The sequence below is a fragment of the Bufo bufo genome, chromosome 4 (genome assembly GCF_905171765.1).
Source record: "Bufo bufo chromosome 4, aBufBuf1.1, whole genome shotgun sequence".
Classification (NCBI taxonomy): Eukaryota; Metazoa; Chordata; class Amphibia; order Anura; family Bufonidae; genus Bufo; species Bufo bufo.
This window is the reverse complement of record NC_053392.1, coordinates 15767722-15791340: the sequence shown is the minus strand read 5'-3', so window position 1 is coordinate 15791340 and position 23619 is coordinate 15767722. Positions and strand designations below refer to the sequence as shown.

Genomic DNA, 23619 nt, shown 5'->3' with positions numbered 1-23619 from the left:
AGCAAGTCTGTCAGATCTTCTCAGGCCTCTCACAGGACAGGGCGTGATAACTGCTGTACAGGTTTCATACAAAGGACTCTGCCATGTGCACAAGCCCAACAAAGATGATTCTCATAGGTAACCTTGGTTTTCTCCATAGCCCCCTTTCACTGAACATGATCCCACCACTCTTCTCTGAGTGATATGATCTTGGGGATATCTGCTGAACAAAACTCCCTATTGAACAGTCCATGACCAGCTCTAGCTGACATTTATATGGACCAGGCCATGTTCATCCAGTAAGAGCGTAGAACCAGTATTTCCACTTGATCTGTAAAATTCCACTGTCTGTGACAGATTCTTCGAGACCCGTCCTCGAGACATAACAGTGGAATAACAAAAAAGAGCATAACACAGTCCTGGAGCATGATGTAGACTAACCACTATCTTTTCACTACCCCTATCCTCCTGAACCCTCAACACCACATCAGCATCCACTGACATTTGGAGGAGGGTGATTTTCCAGCAGGCCTCCATATTAGCGGCAGGAGCCTATAACTGGTGTAGCACCGCATAACAGAAGGAAGGTGTGTTGATCAAATTTCTATCCTAAGCAGGAAACCTTCTCACTCCTGATGCAGAAGTTGCTCCTTGGTTATAATAAGATTATTACAGTCATGATTATAATATGACCCGACCTGAACTTCAGTCAACCGACATGATATTGCCATGTTTCCTTGTAGTGCGCCTGGATCAGTTGGTGAGACATTACAGAGTCCATCAGTCTATCGACGGCCTTTTCTATCTAGTTGAAAGAGCTTCATTTCCCAGTCTTAAGGATCTAATCCAATATTATCTTGAACAATATGACGGACTGTGCACCAAACTGGAGACACCGTGTGTCAAGGTAAGATATCCCAAAAATTTGTAGAGATTATTTACCTGCCCACTAATACCACACACTCTGCAAATCATCACCTTCGATCATAAAGTACAGAAAACTGATTAACATGTAATCATACATCTACAGCTGGTTTAGTATTCTGCAACCATTTATAGTCAAAACTTTGGTAGAAAACCTCATGGACAATGAAGGAACGTCAGAATGTTCCAATAAAGTCTGAAAGATTTTGAAGGATGTAAGGCTGCCCATACTCATTCAATACCTGTCAGACAAACAATAGTTCAGGGTAAGAAAAAAGCAGGGCCCGATGGTGGTGGACATATTGTAAGATTGCCATCATAAGGTCCACTAAGGAGAATTGGACTAAGGAGAATAAGTCCTTGGTTGGAAATTAGATGAGGTCTAAATCTACATCAAAGACATTTCTTTATTAGAATTATCCTGATACCATCCAAAATGGACGCTTCTAATATGCACTAAAGCTTTTCTTAATTTTCTCTCTAAAGTTGGATCTTCCTTCAGTGGACAGCATTTCCCACACTACTGTAGACCAACTGGAAATTGATCCCAGCTCCATACAGAAGGTCAGGAGGCTGGGCAGCGGCAAGTTTGGCACAGTGTGGCTGGGATTGTGGAACAAAACCACAGAAGTAGCGGTCAAGGAACTACATGGTAAGACTCAAGGTCCATCCTTCTTCTTAGACACAAGAACCAGACTTCTACAGCCCAAGAATATGCCCTTGACTAAGGGTAACCATACTAGCTAACATCCATGATTTCTGTGTAGAAAGAAGAGGGAAAGTTCCTTCCAAAAACCTCTGTCCCCTCCTCCAGACCTCTCAGGTGGCAGCAGCTAATCTTCACTGTGAAAAAAGGATTGGGCATGTTAAAAAAGTTGAGACAGTAACATGCCGAGTAAATTCAGAAATCCACCCATAAGCTTGTTGACCTCTGACTATGGTATTCATGATTTATGTCTCTGTTCTGGTATCCTCGTGATTTCTGTGGCTGTCTCCATCCATCTTGTTACAGTTCTCTTCCTCTTAGTCACATTTGTCTTCTTGGGTTCTTCTCATAACAACTCTATATAGTAACATCAAAAAACTATGGTTCCCATACAACATGTCTGATACTTATGTCCCCCGATATAAGCCAGCAGGAGGCCACCATACACATTAGATGCTTGGCCAAACCTGTTAATTTACAGCTCATGCGTACGGCCATCTTAAGATAGAAGTATCTCTTGTGACACAAGCCCAGGAGTTGTGGAGCAGAGAATGGAAGTCGTAGTTGCACTGGCTGCAACAGCTATTTGCATGAATCCCAGTGGCGGTCCTCACACTGATGCTCCCTAAGGCAGTGACAGGAGGGCACACCCTTGCTTCCCTCGGGGCACACCATGATGTTGATGCAGGTGCTGTGGTCAGCGAATAGTGCTGGGATCCGTGACCAGGCCAGTTGTAAAAAATAAACAAGTGTCTGTTTTTCTAAAGTGTACAATGGGAGTTGTAGTACATCCAACGGTATCACAGAAATCTCCATTAGCAATATGGATATGAGGAATGATGGGGTTGTAGTACTCCTATCCTTCCAAAGTCTCTCTCTGTAGAATCTATGGGCTGGCAATATTATTCTTGCTCTAGTGGCTGTAATTCCCTGAGCTGAGGGATACAGGATTAAGATATGGTTGGTCAGGACCGTGCCCAAGTGTTAAGGGAGATTCTCCTCACAGCAGTAAAGTCTATCAGCTTCAAACAGCATTAAGATATGGTTGGCCAGGACCGTGCCCAAGTGTGAAGGGAGATTCTCCTCACAGCAGTAAAGTCTATCAGCTTCAAACAGCATTAAGATATGGTTGGCCAGGACCGTGCCCAAGTGTTAAGGGAGATTCTCCTCACAGCAGTAAAGTCTATCAGCTTCAAACAGCATTAAGATATGGTTGGCCAGGACCGTGCCCAAGTGTGAAGGGAGATTCTCCTCACAGCAGTAAAGTCTATCAGCTTCAAACAGCATTAAGATATGGTTGGCCAGGACCGTGCCCAAGTGTGAAGGGAGATTCTCCTCACAGCAGTAAAGTCTATCAGCTTCAAACAGCATTAAGATATGGTTGGCCAGGACCGTGCCCAAGTGTGAAGGGAGATTCTCCTCACAGCAGTAAAGTCTATCAGCTTCAAACAGCAAATACCTAACTGACTGACTCCAATGCTCGGCCATGCAGATTCTGGGCTTTCTAGTTCTTTCTTTTCTCTCCGGAGTACTGTGAAGTAGAGATGGATGCAAATATCTCAGAGACAGTGTTTCTCTGGGATTCAGGCCTAGTTTCTCCAAGATGTGAGCACATGTAGCTTCTCTCTCTTCCTCAGCTAACACTAGCCACCACACTATATTTAGGGGTGGACCTAGATGTAACTCCTAGCCTCCTACAGGGTAAAGTCAGGATGTTAACCCTGACCTATCCATACAAGACTATACAGGTACAATACAATACATGAAAATGTTACATGGAACAAAAAAAAATTAAACATCAATAAACAATTTTGCTATTACACTATTCTGGGGTACTGCACATGTTATTACGCTCCATGTCCTCTTATTATAATCACAGTCACAGCTGAGTCCCTGCAGCAAACACTGTATGGCGAAGCAGAGACAATGTGGAAACTGAGCCATGACAAGCTGCTGAAGTTATATGCGGTGTGTCTGCAGACCAAGCCTGTCTTCATAGTCACCGAGTACATGCCACAAGGAAACCTCAAAAAATATCTGCAAGGTGAGTCATGTAAGACACGCGCACCAGATCATGAGAACCATGGCTAAACATCCAACCATGTAGATCAACTGCAAGCCGAGGAATCAGTGCCGCCATATACAATACTACCACTACCGCCATACACAGTCCTGCACGTATCATACAGGGAGTGCAGAATTATTAGGCAAGTTGTATTTTTGAGGATTAATTTTATTATTGAACAACAACCATGTTCTCAATGAACCCAAAAAACTCATTAATATCAAAGCTGAATATTTTTGGAAGTAGTTTTTAGTTTGTTTTTAGTTTTAGCTATTTTAGGGGGATATCTGTGTGTGCAGGTGACTATTACTGTGCATAATTATTAGGCAACTTAACAAAAAACAAATATATACCCATTTCAATTATTTATTTTTACCAGTGAAACCAATATAACATCTCAACATTCACAAATATACATTTCTGACATTCAAAAACAAAACAAAAACAAATCAGTGACCAATATAGCCACCTTTCTTTGCAAGGACACTCAAAAGCCTGCCATCCATGGATTCTGTCAGTGTTTTGATCTGTTCACCATCAACATTGCGTGCAGCAGCAACCACAGCCTCCCAGACGCTGTTCAGAGAGGTGTACTGTTTTCCCTCCTTGTAAATCTCACATTTGATGATGGACCACAGGTTCTCAATGGGGTTCAGATCAGGTGAACAAGGAGGCCATGTCATTAGATTTTCTTCTTTTATACCCTTTCTTGCCAGCCACGCTGTGGAGTACTTGGACGAGTGTGATGGAGCATTGTCCTGCATGAAAATCATGTTTTTCTTGAAGGATGCAGACTTCTTCCTGTACCACTGCTTGAAGAAGGTGTCTTCCAGAAACTGGCAGTAGGACTGGGAGTTGAGCTTGACTCCATCCTCAACCCGAAAAGGCCCCACAAGCTCATCTTTGATGATACCAGCCCAAACCAGTACTCCACCTCCACCTTGCTGGCGTCTGAGTCGGACTGGAGCTCTCTGCCCTTTACCAATCCAGCCACGGGCCCATCCATCTGGCCCATCAAGACTCACTCTCATTTCATCAGTCCATAAAACCTTAGAAAAATCAGTCTTGAGATATTTCTTGGCCCAGTCTTGACGTTTCAGCTTGTGTGTCTTGTTCAGTGGTGGTCGTCTTTCAGCCTTTCTTACCTTGGCCATGTCTCTGAGTATTGCACACCTTGTGCTTTTGGGCACTCCAGTGATGTTGCAGCTCTGAAATATGGCCAAACTGGTGGCAAGTGGCATCTTGGCAGCTGCACGCTTGACTTTTCTCAGTTCATGGGCAGTTATTTTGTGCCTTGGTTTTTCCACACGCTTCTTGCGACCCTGTTGACTATTTTGAATGAAACGCTTGATTGTTCGATGATCACGCTTCAGAAGCTTTGCAATTTTAAGAGTGCTGCATCCCTCTGCAAGATATCTCACTATTTTTGACTTTTCTGAGCCTGTCAAGTCCTTCTTTTGACCCATTTTGCCAAAGGAAAGGAAGTTGCCTAATAATTATGCACACCTGATATAGGGTGTTGATGTCATTAGACCACACCCCTTCTCATTACAGAGATGCACATCACCTAATATGCTTAATTGGTAGTAGGCTTTCGAGCCTATACAGCTTGGAGTAAGACAACATGCATAAAGAGGATGATGTGGTCAAAATACTCATTTGCCTAATAATTCTGCACGCAGTGTACTATCAATATTGCCATATACCATACTATCGCTATACAGAGTCCTCCACGTATCATATTATCACTACCATCATACAGAATCCTGCACGTATCATACTACCAATACCACCATAAAGAGTCCTGCAAGCATCATACTATCAATATTGCCATATGCCATACTATCGCTATATAGAATCCTGCATGTATCATACCATCACTACCACCATACGGAATCCTGCACATATCATACTACCAATACCGCCATAAAGATGCAAGTATCATACTATTATAACCACCATACAGAGAGTCCTGCACATATCATACCATGTTGGTCTCTGGGTCTTGTTGTACGTGTCATGTTGGTCTCTGGGTCACATTGCATGTGCCATGTTGGTCTAGTTTTTCGTGTCATGTTGATCTGTGGGTCGTATTGCATGTGTCATGTTTGTCCCTGGGTCTTGTTGTATGTGTTATCTTGGTCTTGTTATTTGCCATGTTCTTACCTTTCCAATATTTTGTGTCTTCGCTCTCAGATCACCAGAAGGAGAAGGACTTGCCCTTTCCCCAGCTGGTGGACTTTGCTGTCCAGGTTAGTACATTTCACTACTCCTCTCCTTTAAGTTACACATGTCTTACACGTGTGAAATAAGGATGTCTGTGTAAACCCAAGAATGACTTATGATGAAAGGTTCTCATTTCCTCAGATTTGTCAAGGAATGGACTACATGGAGCGAAAGGGCTGTGTCCACCGAGACCTACGTGGTGAGAACATCTTCTTGTCAGCCATGATGTCCTGCAAGATCGGAGACTTTGGCCTGGCACGTTTCCTTAACAACTCCTCCAACGCTGTCTCTGCAGGTGAATGAGCTATGTCCTTAAAGGGGTCCACAGGATGGAGGATCTGATTTGTGGGGATCCAATGCTGGGATCCCAATGATCTTGAAAATGAAGGTCCCGTGGGCCCATATTAATGGAGTGGCAAGTCAAGCGTGCACAATGGGATTACCAGAGATAGATGAGAACAGCACTCACCTTTCTTTAAAGTCCCTAGAAAATGAATGAAGAGGCAGCGTTCATGCTCGGCAGGCTGCTTCATTTGGGGAGACAGAACCTCTGTTTTGACATCTTTGGGGGTCAAAACATCAGACCCCCACCAATCAGATGCATAGCCCCTATCCTGTGGATTGTGAATAAGCTTCTATCTTGGCACATTTCCACTAACCCCTTTGAGCACCTTGATGGAGATCTACATCACAGGTGCCGGATGAGTGTTTGGAGAAGGCTCAGGTGCTGAGCCCGTTCCATAAGTGGGTGGAACCGGATGTGTCACAAGTTGACATCTTCCGGGAGTGGATCAGAGACAACTTCAATCCGAGCCATTAAGGAGAACAGAGTGAGCCCCCCCCCCTTCCTTCTGTCCCCTAATGGTCTTCCTCCCTTGCATGATGCAGTCGCGGGGTGCAGAGAAGTTGTCATGGTAGACGGGGAGCTGGTGAACATAAGATGATGGTAAACTCATGCTGCAATACTGAAGTGATCTGTTAGAAGTGATCACAGGTTCAAGTCCCCAGGGGAACATAAAAAATATTAACCTGCGGCCTTCCAGCTGTTGCAAAACTACAACTCCCAACATACCCTAATAGCTGAAGGCTGTCAAGGCATGATGGAAGTTGTAGTTGAGAAACAGCTTGAGAGCTGTCAGTTGACATCCCTGACTTGAAAAACCTGTTCGCATTTATCACATACAAAAACTATACAAAAACCACAAATGTTAAAGATATCAGACTAACACCTTATTCATCCAGCACAGTAAACACACCCATCCCTCCCCAAAAAAAGGCATAAAAAAGATTTAAAAACAAAATGTACCCCAACACAATACCAACAAGAACTACAGCTCACCCAGCAAAAACACAGCTCCATCAAAAAATAAGAGTTATGGGTGCCAGAATGTGGCAACACAAAGAAAAAATGTTTTATGCTGTAAAAGAGATTGCGTTTTTTGAAAGTAGTAATACAACAAAGTCTATACAAATTCAGGATCGTTTTAATACTACTGACCCGCAGAATACAACTGATCAGAAGGGTCACATCCTTTTTACTGCACAGGGACTGCCATAAAAACCCAAAGACAAAGGTAAAATTGAATTTTTTACTATTCCTCCCCAAAAATATTTTTTGTAAACTTTGGTGCAATTAGAAAAGGAAAATCGACACACAAAAACAAAGCACCCATACAGCAGTGTCGATGGTAAAATAAAAAGTTAGTCTTGGAAGATTGGGAGAAAAAAACTAAGACATTTGTTTACAAAATTGGCTTGGTCCAGCAAGAATTAGGGGTAATAGAGCACAAGTAGGAGTTGGTGGTCCATAGTGTCAGACCCCGAAGGGATCCAGAAGAACCAGTGGAAAGTAGCAGACTTCAGATTTATCCATCAGATCACACTAGATTGTAAGGGGTCGAGAAGAGAGTTACCACATTTTTGGACTATAAGACGCACTTATAGTCAAGAAAAAACGTTGCTAAAAGTGCCTGCGTCTTATAGTTCACAGTCAGGGTGGTCCAGCAGTGCCAGACATCCCTGACTGCTTCCTTAATGATCCTACCTGCACAGAGGCTCTTCTCCGAGCCACGCACATCTTCCGAGGGAGGAGCTATGATTCCGTGTGTACCATCTTCTGAGGGAGGAGCTAGGATTCCGTGTGTACCATCTTCCAAGGGAGGAGCTATGATTCCGTGTGTACCAACCTCCGAGGGAGGAGCTATGTTTCAGTGTGTACCATCTTCCGAAGGAGGAGCTATGATTCCGTGTGTAACATCCTCCGAGGGAGGAGCTATGATTTTGTGTGTACCATCTTCCGAGGGAGGAGCTAGGATTCTGTGTGTACCAACCTCAGAGGGAGGAGCTATGATTCCGTGTGTACCAACCTCAGAGGGAGGAGCTATGATTCCGTGTGTACCAACCTCAGAGGGAGGAGCTAGGATTCTGTGTGTACCAACCTCAGAGGGAGGAGCTATGATTCCGTGTGTACCAACCTCAGAGGGAGGAGCTAGGATTCCGTGTGTACCAACCTCAGAGGGAGGAGCTAGGATTCTGTGTGTACCAACCTCAGAGGGAGGAGCTACGATTCCGTGTGTACCAACCTCAGAGGGAGGAGCTAGGATTCTGTGTGTACCAACCTCAGAGGGAGGAGCTATGATTCCGTGTGTACCAACCTCCGAGGGAGGAGCTATGTTTCAGTGTGTACCATCTTCCGAAGGAGGAGCTATGATTCCGTGTGTAACATCCTCCGAGGGAGGAGCTATGATTTTGTGTGTACCATCTTCCGAGGGAGGAGCTAGGATTCTGTGTGTACCAACCTCAGAGGGAGGAGCTATGATTCCGTGTGTACCAACCTCAGAGGGAGGAGCTATGATTCCGTGTGTACCAACCTCAGAGGGAGGAGCTAGGATTCCGTGTGTACCAACCTCAGAGGGAGGAGCTATGATTCCGTGTGTACCATCTTCTTATGATTCCGTGTGTACCAACCTCAGAGGGAGGAGCTATGATTCCATGTGTACCAACCTCAGAGGGAGGAGCTACGATTCCGTGTGTACCAACCTCAGAGGGAGGAGCTAGGATTCTGTGTGTACCAACCTCAGAGGGAGGAGCTATGATTCCGTGTGTACCAACCTCAGAGGGAGGAGCTAGGATTCCGTGTGTACCAACCTCAGAGGGAGGAGCTATGATTCCGTGTGTACCAACCTCAGAGGGAGGAGCTATGATTCCGTGTGTACCAACCTCAGAGGGAGGAGCTAGGATTCTGTGTGTACCAACCTCAGAGGGAGGAGCTATGATTCCGTGTGTACCAACCTCAGAGGGAGGAGCTAGGATTCCGTGTGTACCAACCTCAGAGGGAGGAGCTACGATTCCATGTGTACCAACCTCAGAGGGAGGAGCTACGATTCTGTGTGTACCAACCTCAGAGGGAGGAGCTATGATTCCGTGTGTACCAACCTCAGAGGGAGGAGCTATGATTCCGTGTGTACCATCTTCTTATGATTCCGTGTGTACCATCTGCCGAGGGAGGAGCTATGACTCCATGTGTACTTGCAGTGGGCCTCCCCCCAGGGCTTTTTAAGAGGAAAAAAGTAACTTGTTTTCATGGCGTTCAACCCTAGGCGTTGGCTCAGCAGCAAATGAAGAGGAGCTTTGTTGATAAGGGGATGATTAAATAAACTGAGTCCAGACCTTACCTGTATGATGAAGTTGATACCAGCTTTACTTTGCATAAACGTTTCTCTAAACAGTTTCAGGCTTTGTCGTGGTTTCCAGCAGGCTTTGGTATTAACTGTGGCAGGCAAACTCTGCTACGTCTGTCGCTCTCTGGCTCTGCTATGCTGACAGGATAGCTATATAACTTAGCTTTAGCTGTAGGCTGTAACTTCCGTCTGTCTCTAAACTGTCCAGGGAAAACTTTACTCCTGGCTTCAGAGGCTTCCAGCTGTGCTGAAGGTGCTCCAGCTGGCCTGGGCAAGGCCCCGTCCAACAGAGGCTTGCACCTGCTACACACCCTCCCTTGGCAGGGGGTAAACTAAAACTGACTCTAAACTGAACTCCTCCCTCCCTGCAGTAAGTGAGACACGCCCACCACACCATAGAGGGGGGTGTTAGAATGGAAGGGAAGGTTCCACTCTATCTAGGATAGCTCTGCCATGTTTGCTGACACCTGCTGGTGAACCAGGCATATTACACTTAAACATAACAGTGGCAAAATGTGAAATGCACATTATACAGGATCTGGAAACAAATGCATAGATGACGCTAGGTTAACCATAGGAGATCGTAACAAGGTGCAAAGGTGGTAATGCCACTCTGGGGCGTTACATACTCACAAATGCGCTCTAGCTTGGAATGGAAGCTTGGTGCTGTGGCCCCGGCCAAGGCCCACTTCAGGTTCCTTACTTTGGACAAATAGAAGATGCTGACCACGGACGAGATTTAAGGGGTTAACAGATCTCCTAATGGGCGAAGCCAATACTTTCCATTGGCGGATCTCTCTGCCAGGATTTTTGAAATTCTCGCTCAACTGCTGAGCGTTTCTCTCGCTCATCTTTTCCCACTTCATCCGCCTGATGGTCTGGAAGTGCCGGTTCTCGAGCGCTCTCCCGATATACAGCAAGGTCCATTTTGGTCATGTAACCATCAACCTGAAGCTGAGTGGGGCAGGAAAAGTGAGTGACACCTGTGTTGCAGGCAATGCACTAAAGTCTGCTCTTCCTGTATTATAGTGAACGCAGTCAATGCACCATAGCCGGCTCCATCTGCCTCTGCTTTATTGTAGTGAACAGACACAGAGTTTTCCTCTACGGTATTACAGAGAACATATGTGGCCAATGCACTAGGCAGGTTTAATAAGTAGCAAAAAAAAAAAATCATATTTTTTTTTTTTCTCCAAACCTGGGTTACATATAGGAAACGGATGGAGCGGCTGCCGGGCCTTGTCTGAGAGAGATATCTTGAATAGCCACAGGACTGAGGGCTGCACAGGAGAAAGGGGTTGCTGGGGGGGGGGGGGGGGGGGGGGAAGTATTAAAAAATTTGCTGTCAGTTCTAGTTAAGCCACTGGTCAAGTGTGTCTTATAGTCCGAAAAATACTGTATTTGAAAGATATTTCAGACCAGACATTCCAGGAGGTTAGAGATGAAGAGGAGATTAGAGTTGGGTCGGTAGTTAGTAGCGAAGGACGAGTGTGGAGATGGTTTTCAGTAATCTGGTTATGACAACATGAGGAGGGAAAGATGACACATATTGTAGTTTACTTACCATAAGTCCATGATCTGATTAACACTTACAACCTCGGTTTTCTCCAGATGCACAGCTTCCGATTAGGTGGACAGCTCCAGAGGTTTTCCAGATGCAGAAATACACCACCAAGTCTGACATATGGTCCTATGGGGTTTTGCTGGTGGAGATCATCACCTACGGAAAAATACCCTTCCCAAGTGAGTAACTCATGAGAACAGTCTGATGAATTCAAGAAGTAGACAGGAATTCAGTCATGAAAAAAGTGGAAGGAGAAAGACGCTCATCATCGGTGTTACCTCTCCAGTCATCCATCACTTCATCCACCAGTCTGAACCGCTGACAGTTAACCTCCTCGCATATATCTGTCTCCCTCCAGACTCCTCTTTCACCTCCAGATAAGTCTGTTCTCTCCAGACTCCTCTGGCACCTCCATTCCCTCGAGACCACTTTATCCCCTCCGGACTCCTCTTGCATCTCCAGGCCACTCTGTTTCCTGCAGACTCCTCTGTCTCGCTCCATTTCCTCTAGACCCATCTGTGCCCTCCAAACTCCTCTCCTTCTTTCAAATCCCTCTATCCTTTTCCAGGCCCCACTGTCCTCTCTATACCATTGAGACTCAGTATGCCTCTGCCATCCCTCAGACGCCTCTATCCTTTCCAAACCCTCCTGTCTCCTCCAGACACCTCTGGCAGAGGCTTATGTCCCTTTGTAACAGTGCATCAGACAAGGTGAAATCCAACATGGCCGATCCTTCTTTTCCCTGATATCTGCATATGGTTACATTCTGGTAGTCGTTGTGGGACAACCAACATATTTAGTTGATCTTGCTGAAATCTGGGGGTTTGGCCGATTTTTAATTCATGTACATGGCCAATTTATGACCATAGTCCAAGATATCAGAGATTAGGAGAAGGTGAAGAGCAAGAGACAGGTAAGGAAAATGGAGACTGAAGAGAAGAGTAAAAAAAGATGAGAACTTTATTGGGCAGACTAGATGGGCCAAATGGTTCTTATCTGCCGACACATTCCATGTTTCTATGAGAAAGAAGGTGAGGAAGATAAATAGGGTGATGAGGAGGAAGATGAATGAAGGTGAAGGCAAGGAAGGGAGTCAGGGAGATGACCAGGGTATAAACTAGAAGGAGGGTGAGGAAGATCAGGAGCCTGTAGAAGAGGAGGTGGTGAAGAAAATGAAGAACATGAGGACAGTTAAGAGGATGGGGAAGGTGAAAATGATGAGGAGAAGTACGAAGATGAAAAGGAGGAAGAGGATAAAGAGAGTGAAGAAGACTAAGAAGAGGAAAAGGGTGAGAGGGCAGAGGAGGAGAATGAGAATGATAAAATGAATGAGGACAGCGAATAAGAGAAGGGTGAAGAGGATCAGGATAGTGAGGAAGATGAGAAGAGTAAGGAAGACAAGGAGTCAAAGAGGAGAATGAATAAGGTAAAGAAGATGAGAAGGGTAAAAAGAAGAGACAGATTAGAATAAGGAGGAGGTAGAAGACCAGGAGCAAAGTGAAGACAATGAGCATGAAGAAGGTAAGGAGCATGAGAAGGGTGAAGTATGAGAACAGTCAAGGTGGCCATATACTGTAGATTAGACTACAGTTGATCAAAGCTCAGAGTACCAAAAATAATAACAAAATTAATATTTTATTAAATCAAGAACATGATAAAAAAGACACATATACAGTTGATGCCAAAGACAGGGAGGGGGGAGCAGGGAAAGGAGAAAACAAGCGCCACCCTGGATGAACACACAGGTCACAAGATACATAAATAATAATAATAATAGAATCATGAGAGAGAATGCATAAGGTACAATGACCAGCTCATGAACCGTATACAGAAAATATATAAATAATGGTATAAGGTAAGGTAGAGATCAAATGAAAGAACCAACCACGGCAGTAGTGCATAGTGTGCTGACCAAAATAAAAATATGAGAGTAGTATAAAGCCAGCAAGACAATAGGAACGCCAAGTGAGAAGTCTCAACATCGGCGGCACATAAGCCGTGGGAGGGAGACAATGATCAAATGCTTACCTAAAAGTAGACCTAGTGTGGACACAGAAAACCAGGATGGCGCTTCCCCAACGCGCGTTTCGGCGTGCCTTCTCACTTGGCGTTCCTATTGTCTTGCTGGCTTTATACTACTCTCATATTTTTATGCATTCTCTCTCATGATTCTATTATTATTATTATTTATGTATCTTGTGACCTGTGTGTTCATCCAGGGTGGCGCTTGTTTTCTCCTTTCCCTGCTCCCCCCTCCCTGTCTTTGGCATCAACTGTATATGTGTCTTTTTTATCATGTTCTTGATTTAATAAAATATTAATTTTGTTATTATTTTTGGTACTCTGAGCTTCCTTTCTCTCGTTTTCTGCCATTGTACTCGGAGCTTGTACCGAGTTACCTCTTTTTCGGATGTCCCATTACATCTATATTGAGTAGGCACTGTCCCTCACTTGTTTCTGGTACATCCGGGGTCTCTCCCCCCCCCCCTTTTTTCTACAGTTGATCAAAGTAGACAATTTCAACCAAAACGAATGTTTGTAGGAAGAAATTTAACAACGAATGATGATTTTAGCAGACAGATGATAGACGATTATCGTTTGAAAAGAAGTCAGCCATGTTTAATATTTTCGTCTGATAGTCGGAAGAAAAAAGTTCCCAGAAAGCTCTTTCAATCATTGCCCGATTTCATTGAACGTGTATGTGCAGTTTGAGCTGTAATGGCCAATATGGACTAATGTGTATATGGTTGTGTCGGCAAAATGAACAGTCACCAGATGATTGTTCATTCAACTGGTGTTCAGCCATCAACATGTGTTCATGTTGTATGACCAGCTTAAGAAACATGAAGAGTGTGAAGAGAGTGAGGAGAGCAAGGAGCATGAACAGGATGAGGAGCATCAGTAGGGTGAGAAACATGAAGGGGGTGATCAGGATGGTGAGGAGAATGAGGAGGGTGAAAAACATGAGGAGGGTGAAAAAGTTAGGAAAGTAAAGAAGATGAGAAGCATGAGGAGGGTGAGTGACATAAGGGAGCTAAAAATATCGGGAGGTTGAGGGACATAAGGAGGCTAAAGAACATAAGAAGGGTGAGGAACAAGAAGATAGTAAAGGACATGAGAAGTATGAAGAGGGTGAAGAATATGAGAAGCATGAAGAAAATGAGGAACATGAGAAAGGTGAAGAGGATTAGGAGAGTAAGGAAGATGAGTAGGGTGAAGAAAGAGGTTGAGTAGGGTGAATAGCATGAGGAGGATCAAGAGGATGAATAGAGGGGACTTTAATGCACAATTTCACATTCTTCACCAAAGACTAAGTATGGTCTGGGCTTCTGGGGATTCCTTCAGAAGTTCTTTGACTATTATACGAGGAGACACTTGACTTCTTTCCATTTCTTGGAGGTGTAATATACTGTAAGTGATGGGCTGGTTTGAAGCTACTTTCACACATCTCACAGGATAATTCTCCATATGAGGCCTTGTGTACTTTTATGAACAGTGATTCCATACAACTCGGAGGTCGTACACGTCGATGGGACTGTACAGTACCGCCATATGGTATTCTTCCCTAGAAACAGTGACCTTCCACATACCTCTGGACAGGCTCCGCACACTGCCCTGAGCATGATGCTGAATACCGAGGAGCTTCATAAAGACTTTGTCCATCTCCTTCTGAGTTAAACTCCATTCGCACATGAAGATGTCATCTACCAGTTGAGCTGTGAGTGTGTCATGCAGTCATGTGAGCTTCCGCAGGGTTTACACCCGCAGCTCTGGACGCTTACTCAGCCTTATTATAGCACAGCGCATCTCAGGCGACCCTGATTATCTGGCGCATGCACCGTTACTGTGAGTAGCAGCACACGCGAGGATGATCTGTGTACGAATCGTCATGAACGAATTTGCATGCGCCGCTAAACAAATTTTGCTGATTGGTATTTGCAGGTCACTGACAGTAATGGCGCATGCACAGCCCTGTCAATGGTCGAAAACAGCTCCTCGCACAGTGAGAAATTGTTCAGATACAGAAATCGATTCGCTCATCTCTACTCTGGATGTAAAGTCACAACAGTGATATACGTTTCAGGGGATGTGGCTCAGGTCGTGTAACCACCATTTTATTTCTATCGTCCTCAGATAAGACCAACCTGCTGTATTGCCAGGATATAAAGAACAGAAAAGCTCTGCATCCTCCTGCTGAGAGCCCCGACAACCTCTCCTACATCATGGGGATGTGCTGGAGATATCAGCCTGAATCCCGACCCTCCTTCTGTGAGATTGAGCAATTCCTCTTGGATCTTCTTAATCCCGCACTGGACGATGATGTGGTGGAGTGAGTGCACATGGATATCCTGCTGATGTGCAGCTCATATTACAGACTAAGGACTCCACTGGTGGCCATTTCATATATCAACTTATGGCTGGTCCATACAGGCTTGATGGCACACACTTAAGACCACTATTTATATGAAATATATATTATCATATCATATACCTCCGCACAGTGGGGTGGATTGATTAGTATTGAGACAGATGGGGGAACTGATCAGTGGATTGATGAGCTGTGGGGTGGATAAATGAGTGTGGTGGATCGATGAGCAGTGTAGTGAACTGATGAGCGGAGGGTTGGATAGGTGAGCATGGTGGTAGATCAATGAGTGGTGGGATGGATCAATGAGTAATAGTGTGGATTCATGAGTGGTGGACTGATAAGTGGTGAGATAGATCGATGAGTGGTGAGGTGGACTAATGAGTAGTGAGGTGGATTGACAAGCGATAGTGTGGACTGATGAGTGGTAAGGTAGTTTGATGAGTGGTGAGCTAGTTTGATATGTAGTGAGGTTGATTGATGAGTGGTGAAGTAGTTTGATGAGTGGTGAGGTAGTTTGATGAGTGGTGAGGTGGATTGATGAGTGGTGAGGTGGATTGATATGTAGTGAGGTTGATTGATGAGTGTCAGGATAGATTGATGAGTGTTGAGGTGGATCAATGAGAGATGAAGTGGATTGATGGGTGATAAGGTGGATTAATGAGTGATGAGGTGCATCAATAAGTGGTGAGGTGGATAGTTGAGTGGTGAGGTGGACTTATGAGTGTTGCAGTGGATTGACGAGTGGTGAGGTATATTGATGACTGTTGAGGTGGATCAATGAGTGTTGAGGTGGATCGATGAGTGGTGGGACTCTCTGATGAGTGATGAGGTGGATCGATGAGAGGTGGGACTGTCTAATGAGTGATGAGGTGGATTATTGAGTGGTGAGCTGGATTGATGAGTGGTGAGGTGCATCAATAAGTGTTAAGGTGGATCGATGAATGATAGGGTGGATTGATGAGTAGTAAGGAGGACTGATGAGTAGTGAGGTTGATTGATGAGCAGTGACATGCATTGATGAGTGTTGAGGTGGATCGATGAGTGGTGAACTGGGCTGATGATTGGTAAGGTGGATCGATAAGTTGTGAGGTAGATCGATAAGTGGTGAGGTGGATCGATAAGTGGTGAGGCAGACCGATAAGTGGTGAGGCAGACCGATAAGTGGTGAGGTAGATCAATAAGTGGTGAGGTAGATCGATAAGTGGTAAGGTGGATCGATAAGTGGTGAGGTAAATCGATAAGTGGTGAGGCAGATCAATAAGTGGTGAGGTAGATCGATAAGTGGTGAGGTAGATCGATAAGTGGTGAGGTGGATCAATAAGTGGTGAGGTAGATCGATAAGTGGTGAGGTGGATCGATAGATGGTGAAGTGGTTCAATAAGTGGGGATGTTGACCTAAGAGTGGTGTGGAGCATCAATAAGTGGTGAGGTGAACTGATGAGTGGATTGATGAGTGGTGAGGTGGACTGATGAGTGGATTGATGAGTGGTGAGGTGGATTGATGAGCAGTGACATGCATTGATGAGTGGTGAGGTGGATCGATGAGTGGTGAACTGGACTGATGATTGGTGAGGTGGATCGATAAGTGGGGATGTTGACCTATGAGTGGTGCGGAGCATCAATGAGTGGTGAGGTGGACTGATGAGTGCATTGATGAGTGGTGAAATGGATCTATGAATGGTGAGGTGGATCAGTGAGGTAGTAAAGTGTGAAGATGTGGTTTGTGATCATTTGAATTTCATTTTGTATCTGTTCATTTAAATTTCATTTCATGACCTGTGAATGCAGGTGCAGGGAGTAAGGCTTTGTCTGCATATTTTCTTGAAGTTGTTTTGGGATTCTGATTCACTGCAGACCTGGGAACTGCCGCTCCGAGGTCTGGGGTGATAGCAGATGAACAACACGTACTGTACACAGTGACAATTATGGAGCGCATGCGCTGGCTATGTTCCACTAGGGAATGGAACTTTTTGTTTAATCTGTATAAAGCTGTAACCCTTCAGGAAAGAAGTCAGAAGCTCATCCTACGAGGGGAGGGACTAGTGTTGAGCAAACTTGTGGTTTCAAGTTCAGCGTACAAGGTTCGGGTTATCTAAGAATTCCATTATGGATTCCGCTACCACGGACTATAACTTATGGTCCGTGGTAGTGGAATCCATAATGGAATTCTTAGATAACCCGAACCTTGTACGCCGGACTTGAAACCACAAGTTTGCTCAACACTTGTAGGGACCTAATCAGTGTTTTCGAGACTCTGCTTTCACTGAAATGTCTTCCCAGCTGATGTCACTGTCAGATTATGTGAACTCCATCTGTGATGTAAGTACCTTCATTCTGGATGTAGATAGGACTTCAGCTGAAGTGTTGATGTAATTGTGTATTATGTATAGACATTATATCGCTATATGTATTATTATATTTAATAAAATCATATTATAAACCTTCCATTGAAGTGGAGCTGTAGTTCAGTTAAAAGTCTCTCTTTAAAGAGTATCCGAACCTGAAGTCTTGCTCTTATAAGCAAAACAGGTGGATCGATGAGTGGTGAGGTGGACGGATGAGTGGTGAGGTGGACTGATGAGTGGTGAGGTGGACTGATGAGTGGTGAGGTGGACTGATGAGTGGTGAGGTGGACTGATGAGTGGTGAGGTGGACTAATTAGTGGTGGGATGGATCGATAAGTGGTGAGGTGGACTGGTAAGTGGTGGGGTGGACTGATGAGTGGTGAGATGGACTGGTAAGTGGTGGGGTGGACGGATGTGTGGTGAGGTGGACTGATGAGTGGAGAGGTGGATCGATAAGTGGTGAGGTGGACTGATGAGTAGTGAGATGGACGGATGAGTGGTGAGGTGGACTGATGAGTGGAGAGGTGGATCGATAAGTGGTGAGGTGGACTGATGAGTAGTGAGGTGGACGGATGAGTGGTGAGATGGACTGGTGAGTGGTGAGATGGACTGGTGAGTAGTGAGATGGACTGATGAGTGGTGAGATGGACTGGTGAGTGGTGAGATGGACTGATGAGTGATGTGATGGACTGATGAGTGGTGAGATGGACTGGTGAGTGGTGAGATGGACTGATGAGTGGTGAGATGGACTGGTGAGTGGTGAGATGGACTGGTGAGTGGTGATAAGCGGCAGGTCCCATATTCGAATTTGCGATATTTTGCGAATATGTGGTAGAATATTCATCACATATTCCCGAATATTCGTATTCGAGATTATTTCGCGATTGCGAAAAATCTGCAATGTAAAAATCGCGTAATGAAAGTGGGTCTAAAACGAATATATAACACTATAGAATGTAGTGCTATATATTAGTTTTTTCGAATATTCGTAATTTTTTTCCATCTGAAGTCATGAATCCTCCGTGCTTAAGTTCCTTGTGGGACAATGACTGTTCACTTAAGATGGAAAAAAATTACAAATATTCTAAAAAACAAATATATAGCACTATATTTAAAATATTTGCAAATTCTCAAAGTTGCGATATTCGAGATAAATATTCGTAATTCGAATATTCACGCTCACACTACTGATGAGTGGTGAGGTGGACTGATGAGTGATGAGATGGACTAGTGAGTGGTGGGGTGGACTGATGAGTGATGAGATGGACTGATGAGTGGTGAGGTGGACTGATGAGTGATGAGATGGACTGATGAGTGATGAGATGGACTGATGAGTGATGAGGTTGAGTGGTGAGATGGACTGATGAGTGGTGAGGTGGACTGATGAGTGATGAGATGGACTGATGAGTGATGATATGGACTAGTGAGTGGTGGGGTGGAGTGATGTGATGGACTGATGAGTGATGAGGTGGACTGATGAGTGGTGAGGTGGACTGATGAGTGGTGGGGTGGACTGATGAGTGATGCGATGGACTGATGAGTGATGAGATGGACTGATGAGTGATGAGATGGACTGATGAGTGATGAGATGGACTGATGAGTGATGAGATGGACTGATGAGTGATGAGATGGACTGATGAGTGATGAGATGGACTGATGAGTGATGAGATGGACTGATGAGTGATGAGGTGGACTGATGAGTGATGAGGTGGACTGATGAGTGGTGAGGTGGACTGGTGAGTGGTGGGGTGGACTGATGAGTGATGAGGTGGACTGGTGAGTGATGAGATGGACTGGACTGATGAGTGATGTGATGGACTGATGAGGTGGACTAGTGAGTGGTGGGGTGGACTGATGAGTGATGAGATGGACTGATGAGTGATGAGATGGACTGATGAGTGATGTGATGGACTGATGAGTGGTGGGGTGGGGTGGACTGATGAGTGGTGAGATGGACTGATGAGTGATGAGATGGACTGATGAGTGATGTGATGGACTGATGAGTGGTGGGGTGGACTGATGAGTGGTGAGGTGGACTGATGAGTGGTGAGGTGGACTGATGAGTGGTGAGGTGGACTGATGAGTGGTGAGGTGGACTGATGAGTGGTGAGATGGACTGATGAGTGATGTGATGGACTGATGAGTGGTGGGGTGGACTGATGAGTGGTGAGATGGACTGATGAGTGATGAGATGGACTGATGAGTGATGAGATGGACTGATGAGTGATGAGATGGACTAGTGAGTGGTGGGGTGGACTGATGAGTGATGAGATGGACTGATGAGTGATGAGATGGACTGATGAGTGGTGGGGTGGACTGATGAGTGATGAGATGGACTGATGAGTGATGTGATGGACTGATGAGGTGGACTAGTGAGTGGTGGGGTGGACTGATGAGTGATGAGATGGACTGATGAGTGATGAGATGGACTGATGAGTGATGTGATGGACTGATGAGTGGTGGGGTGGGGTGGACTGATGAGTGGTGAGATGGACTGATGAGTGATGAGATGGACTGATGAGTGATGTGATGGACTGATGAGTGGTGGGGTGGACTGATGAGTGGTGAGGTGGACTGATGAGTGGTGAGGTGGACTGATGAGTGGTGAGGTGGACTGATGAGTGGTGAGGTGGACTGATGAGTGGTGAGATGGACTGATGAGTGATGTGATGGACTGATGAGTGGTGGGGTGGACTGATGAGTGGTGAGATGGACTGATGAGTGATGAGATGGACTGATGAGTGATGAGATGGACTGATGAGTGATGAGATGGACTAGTGAGTGGTGGGGTGGACTGATGAGTGATGAGATGGACTGATGAGTGATGAGATGGACTGATGAGTGGTGGGGTGGACTGATGAGTGATGAGATGGACTGATGAGTGATGTGATGGACTGATGAGTGGTGGGGTGGACTGATGAGTGGTGAGATGGACTGATGAGTGGTGAGATGGACTGATGAGTGATGAGGTGGACTGATGAGTGATGAGATGGACTGATGAGTGATGTGATGGACTGATGAGTGGTGGGGTGGACTGATGAGTGGTGAGATGGACTGATGAGTGGTGAGATGGACTGATGAGTGATGAGGTGGACTGATGAGTGGTGAGGTGGACTGATGAGTGATGAGATGGACTGATGAGTGATGAGATGGACTAGTGAGTGGTGGGGTGGAGTGATGAGATGGACTGATGAGTGATGAGATGGACTGATGAGTGATGAGGTGGACTGATGAGTGGTGGGGTGGACTGATGAGTGATGTGATGGACTGATGAGTGGTGGGGTGGACTGATGAGTGGTGGGGTGGACTGATGAGTGGTGAGATGGACTGATGAGTGATGTGATGGACTGATGAGTGGTGGGGTGGACTGATGAGTGGTGGGGTGGACTGATGAGTGGTGGGGTGGACTGATGAGTGGTGAGATGGACTGATGAGTGATGTGATGGACTGATGAGTGGTGGGGTGGACTGATGAGTGGTGAGGTGGACTGATGAGTGGTGAGGTGGACTGATGAGTGATGAGGTGGACTGATGAGATGGACTGATGAGTGATGTGATGGACTGATGAGTGATGTGATGGACTGATGAGTGGTGAGGTGGACTGATGAGTGATGAGATGGACTGATGAGTGATGAGGTGGACTGATGAGTGATGTGATGGACTGATGAGTGATGGGATGGACTGATGAGTGATGTGATGGACTGATGAGTGGTGAGATGGACTGATGAGTGGTGGGGTGGATCTATGGTGAGGTGAATAAGTGGTGGAGTGGACTAGTGGCTTGTGTAAGGGGTGTGCTTTAATAATTGGGAGCATGGTATACCATATCAGACTCCTAACACCTCCGTACACTGACCGTATAATTGTCAATAGTCCTGTGATTGGCAGATTCTCCCGTCCTGTGATCGGTAGATTCTCCGGTCCTGTGATTGGCAGATTCTCCCGTCCTGTGTTTGGCAGATTCTCCGGTCCTGTGATCGGTAGATTCTCCTGTCCTGTGATTGGTAGATTCTCCGGTCCTGTGATCGGTAGATTCTCCCGTCCTGTGATTGGTAGATTCTCCGGTCCTGTGATTGGCAGAATCTCCCGTCCTGTGATTGGCAGATTCTCCCGTCCTGTGATTGGCAGATTCTCCCGTCCTGTGATTGGCAGAATCTCCCGTCCTGTGATTGGCAGATTCTCCCGTCCTGTGATTGGCAGAATCTCCCGTCCTGTGATTGGCAGATTCTCCCGTCCTGTGATTGGCAGATTCTCCCGTCCTGTGATTGGCAGATTCTCCCGTCCTGTGATTGGTAGATTCTCCCGTCCTGTGATCGGTAGATTCTCCCGTCCTGTGATTGGCAGATTCTCCCGTCCTGTGATTGGCAGAATCTCCCGTCCTGTGATTGGCAGATTCTCCCGTCCTGTGATTGGCAGATTCTCCCGTCCTGTGATTGGCAGATTCTCCCGTCCTGTGATTGGCAGATTCTCCCGTCCTGTGATTGGCAGATTCTCCCGTCCTGTGATTGGCAGATTCTCCGGTCCTGTGATTGGCAGATTCTCCCGTCCTGTGATTGGCAGATTCTCCCGTCCTGTGATTGGCAGATTCTCCCGTCCTGTGATCGGTAGATTCTCCGGTCCTGTGATTGGCAGATTCTCCCGTCCTGTGTTTGGCAGATTCTCCGGTCCTGTGATCGGTAGATTCTCCTGTCCTGTGATTGGTAGATTCTCCGGTCCTGTGATCGGTAGATTCTCCCGTCCTGTGATTGGTAGATTCTCCGGTCCTGTGATTGGCAGAATCTCCCGTCCTGTGATTGGCAGATTCTCCCGTCCTGTGATTGGCAGATTCTCCCGTCCTGTGATTGGCAGAATCTCCCGTCCTGTGATTGGCAGATTCTCCCGTCCTGTGATTGGCAGAATCTCCCGTCCTGTGATTGGCAGATTCTCCCGTCCTGTGATTGGCAGATTCTCCCGTCCTGTGATTGGCAGATTCTCCCGTCCTGTGATTGGTAGATTCTCCCGTCCTGTGATCGGTAGATTCTCCCGTCCTGTGATTGGCAGATTCTCCCGTCCTGTGATTGGCAGAATCTCCCGTCCTGTGATTGGCAGATTCTCCCGTCCTGTGATTGGCAGATTCTCCCGTCCTGTGATTGGCAGATTCTCCCGTCCTGTGATTGGCAGATTCTCCCGTCCTGTGATTGGCAGATTCTCCCGTCCTGTGATTGGCAGATTCTCCGGTCCTGTGATTGGCAGATTCTCCGGTCCTGTGATCGGCAGATTCTCCCGTCCTGTGATTGGCAGATTCTCCGGTCCTGTGATCGGTAGATTCTCCCGTCCTCTAATAGGCAGATTCTACGGTCCTGTGATCAGTAGATTCTCCGGTCCTGTGATCGGTAGATTCTCCCGTCCTGTGATCGGTAGATTCTCTGGTCCTGTGATCGGTAGATTCTCCGGTCCTGTGATTGGCAGATTCTCCGGTCCTGTGATCGGTAGATTCTCCGGTCCTGTGATCGGTAGATTCTCCGGTCCTGTGATCGGTAGATTCTCCGGTCCTGTGATCGGTAGATTCTCCGGTCCTGTGATCGGTAGATTCTACGGTCCTGTGATTGGCAGATTCTCCGGTCCTGTGTGATCGGTAGATTCTCCTGTCCTGTGATCGGTAGATTCTCCGGTCCTGTGATCGGTAGATTCTCCGGTCCTGTGATCGGTAGATTCTCCCGTCCTGTGATTGGCAGATTCTCCGGTCCTGTGATCGGTAGATTCTCCGGTCCTGTGATCGGCAG

At 46.0% G+C, this 23619-nt stretch overlaps 1 protein-coding gene across 10 annotated transcripts in view; it reads left to right on the top strand.

The window, feature by feature from the left end:
- Positions 1-18146, top strand: part of LOC120999889 (tyrosine-protein kinase SRK2-like) — a 40798-nt gene extending 22652 nt beyond the window's left edge. The window contains exons 3-12 of one of the 10 annotated variants that reach the window (XR_005778670.1): positions 723-886; positions 1390-1555; positions 3489-3653; positions 5871-5926; positions 6042-6195; positions 11192-11323; positions 15279-15882; positions 15943-15982; positions 16083-16942; positions 16975-17544. Coding sequence is in view for 1 of the 10 variants with exons in the window: in XM_040430939.1 (XP_040286873.1) it covers positions 723-886; positions 1390-1555; positions 3489-3653; positions 5871-5926; positions 6042-6195; positions 11192-11323; positions 15279-15478 (1037 nt within the window). In the remaining 9 variants the exon portion in view is untranslated. Of the gene's footprint in view, positions 1-722; positions 887-1389; positions 1556-3488; positions 3654-5870; positions 5927-6041; positions 6196-11191; positions 11324-15278; positions 17545-18042 lie in introns of those variants that run through there. The other 9 variants (XR_005778671.1, XR_005778667.1, XR_005778668.1 and 6 more) reach the window with 9 other exon arrangements.
- Positions 18147-23619: the final 5473 nt, after the last annotated feature.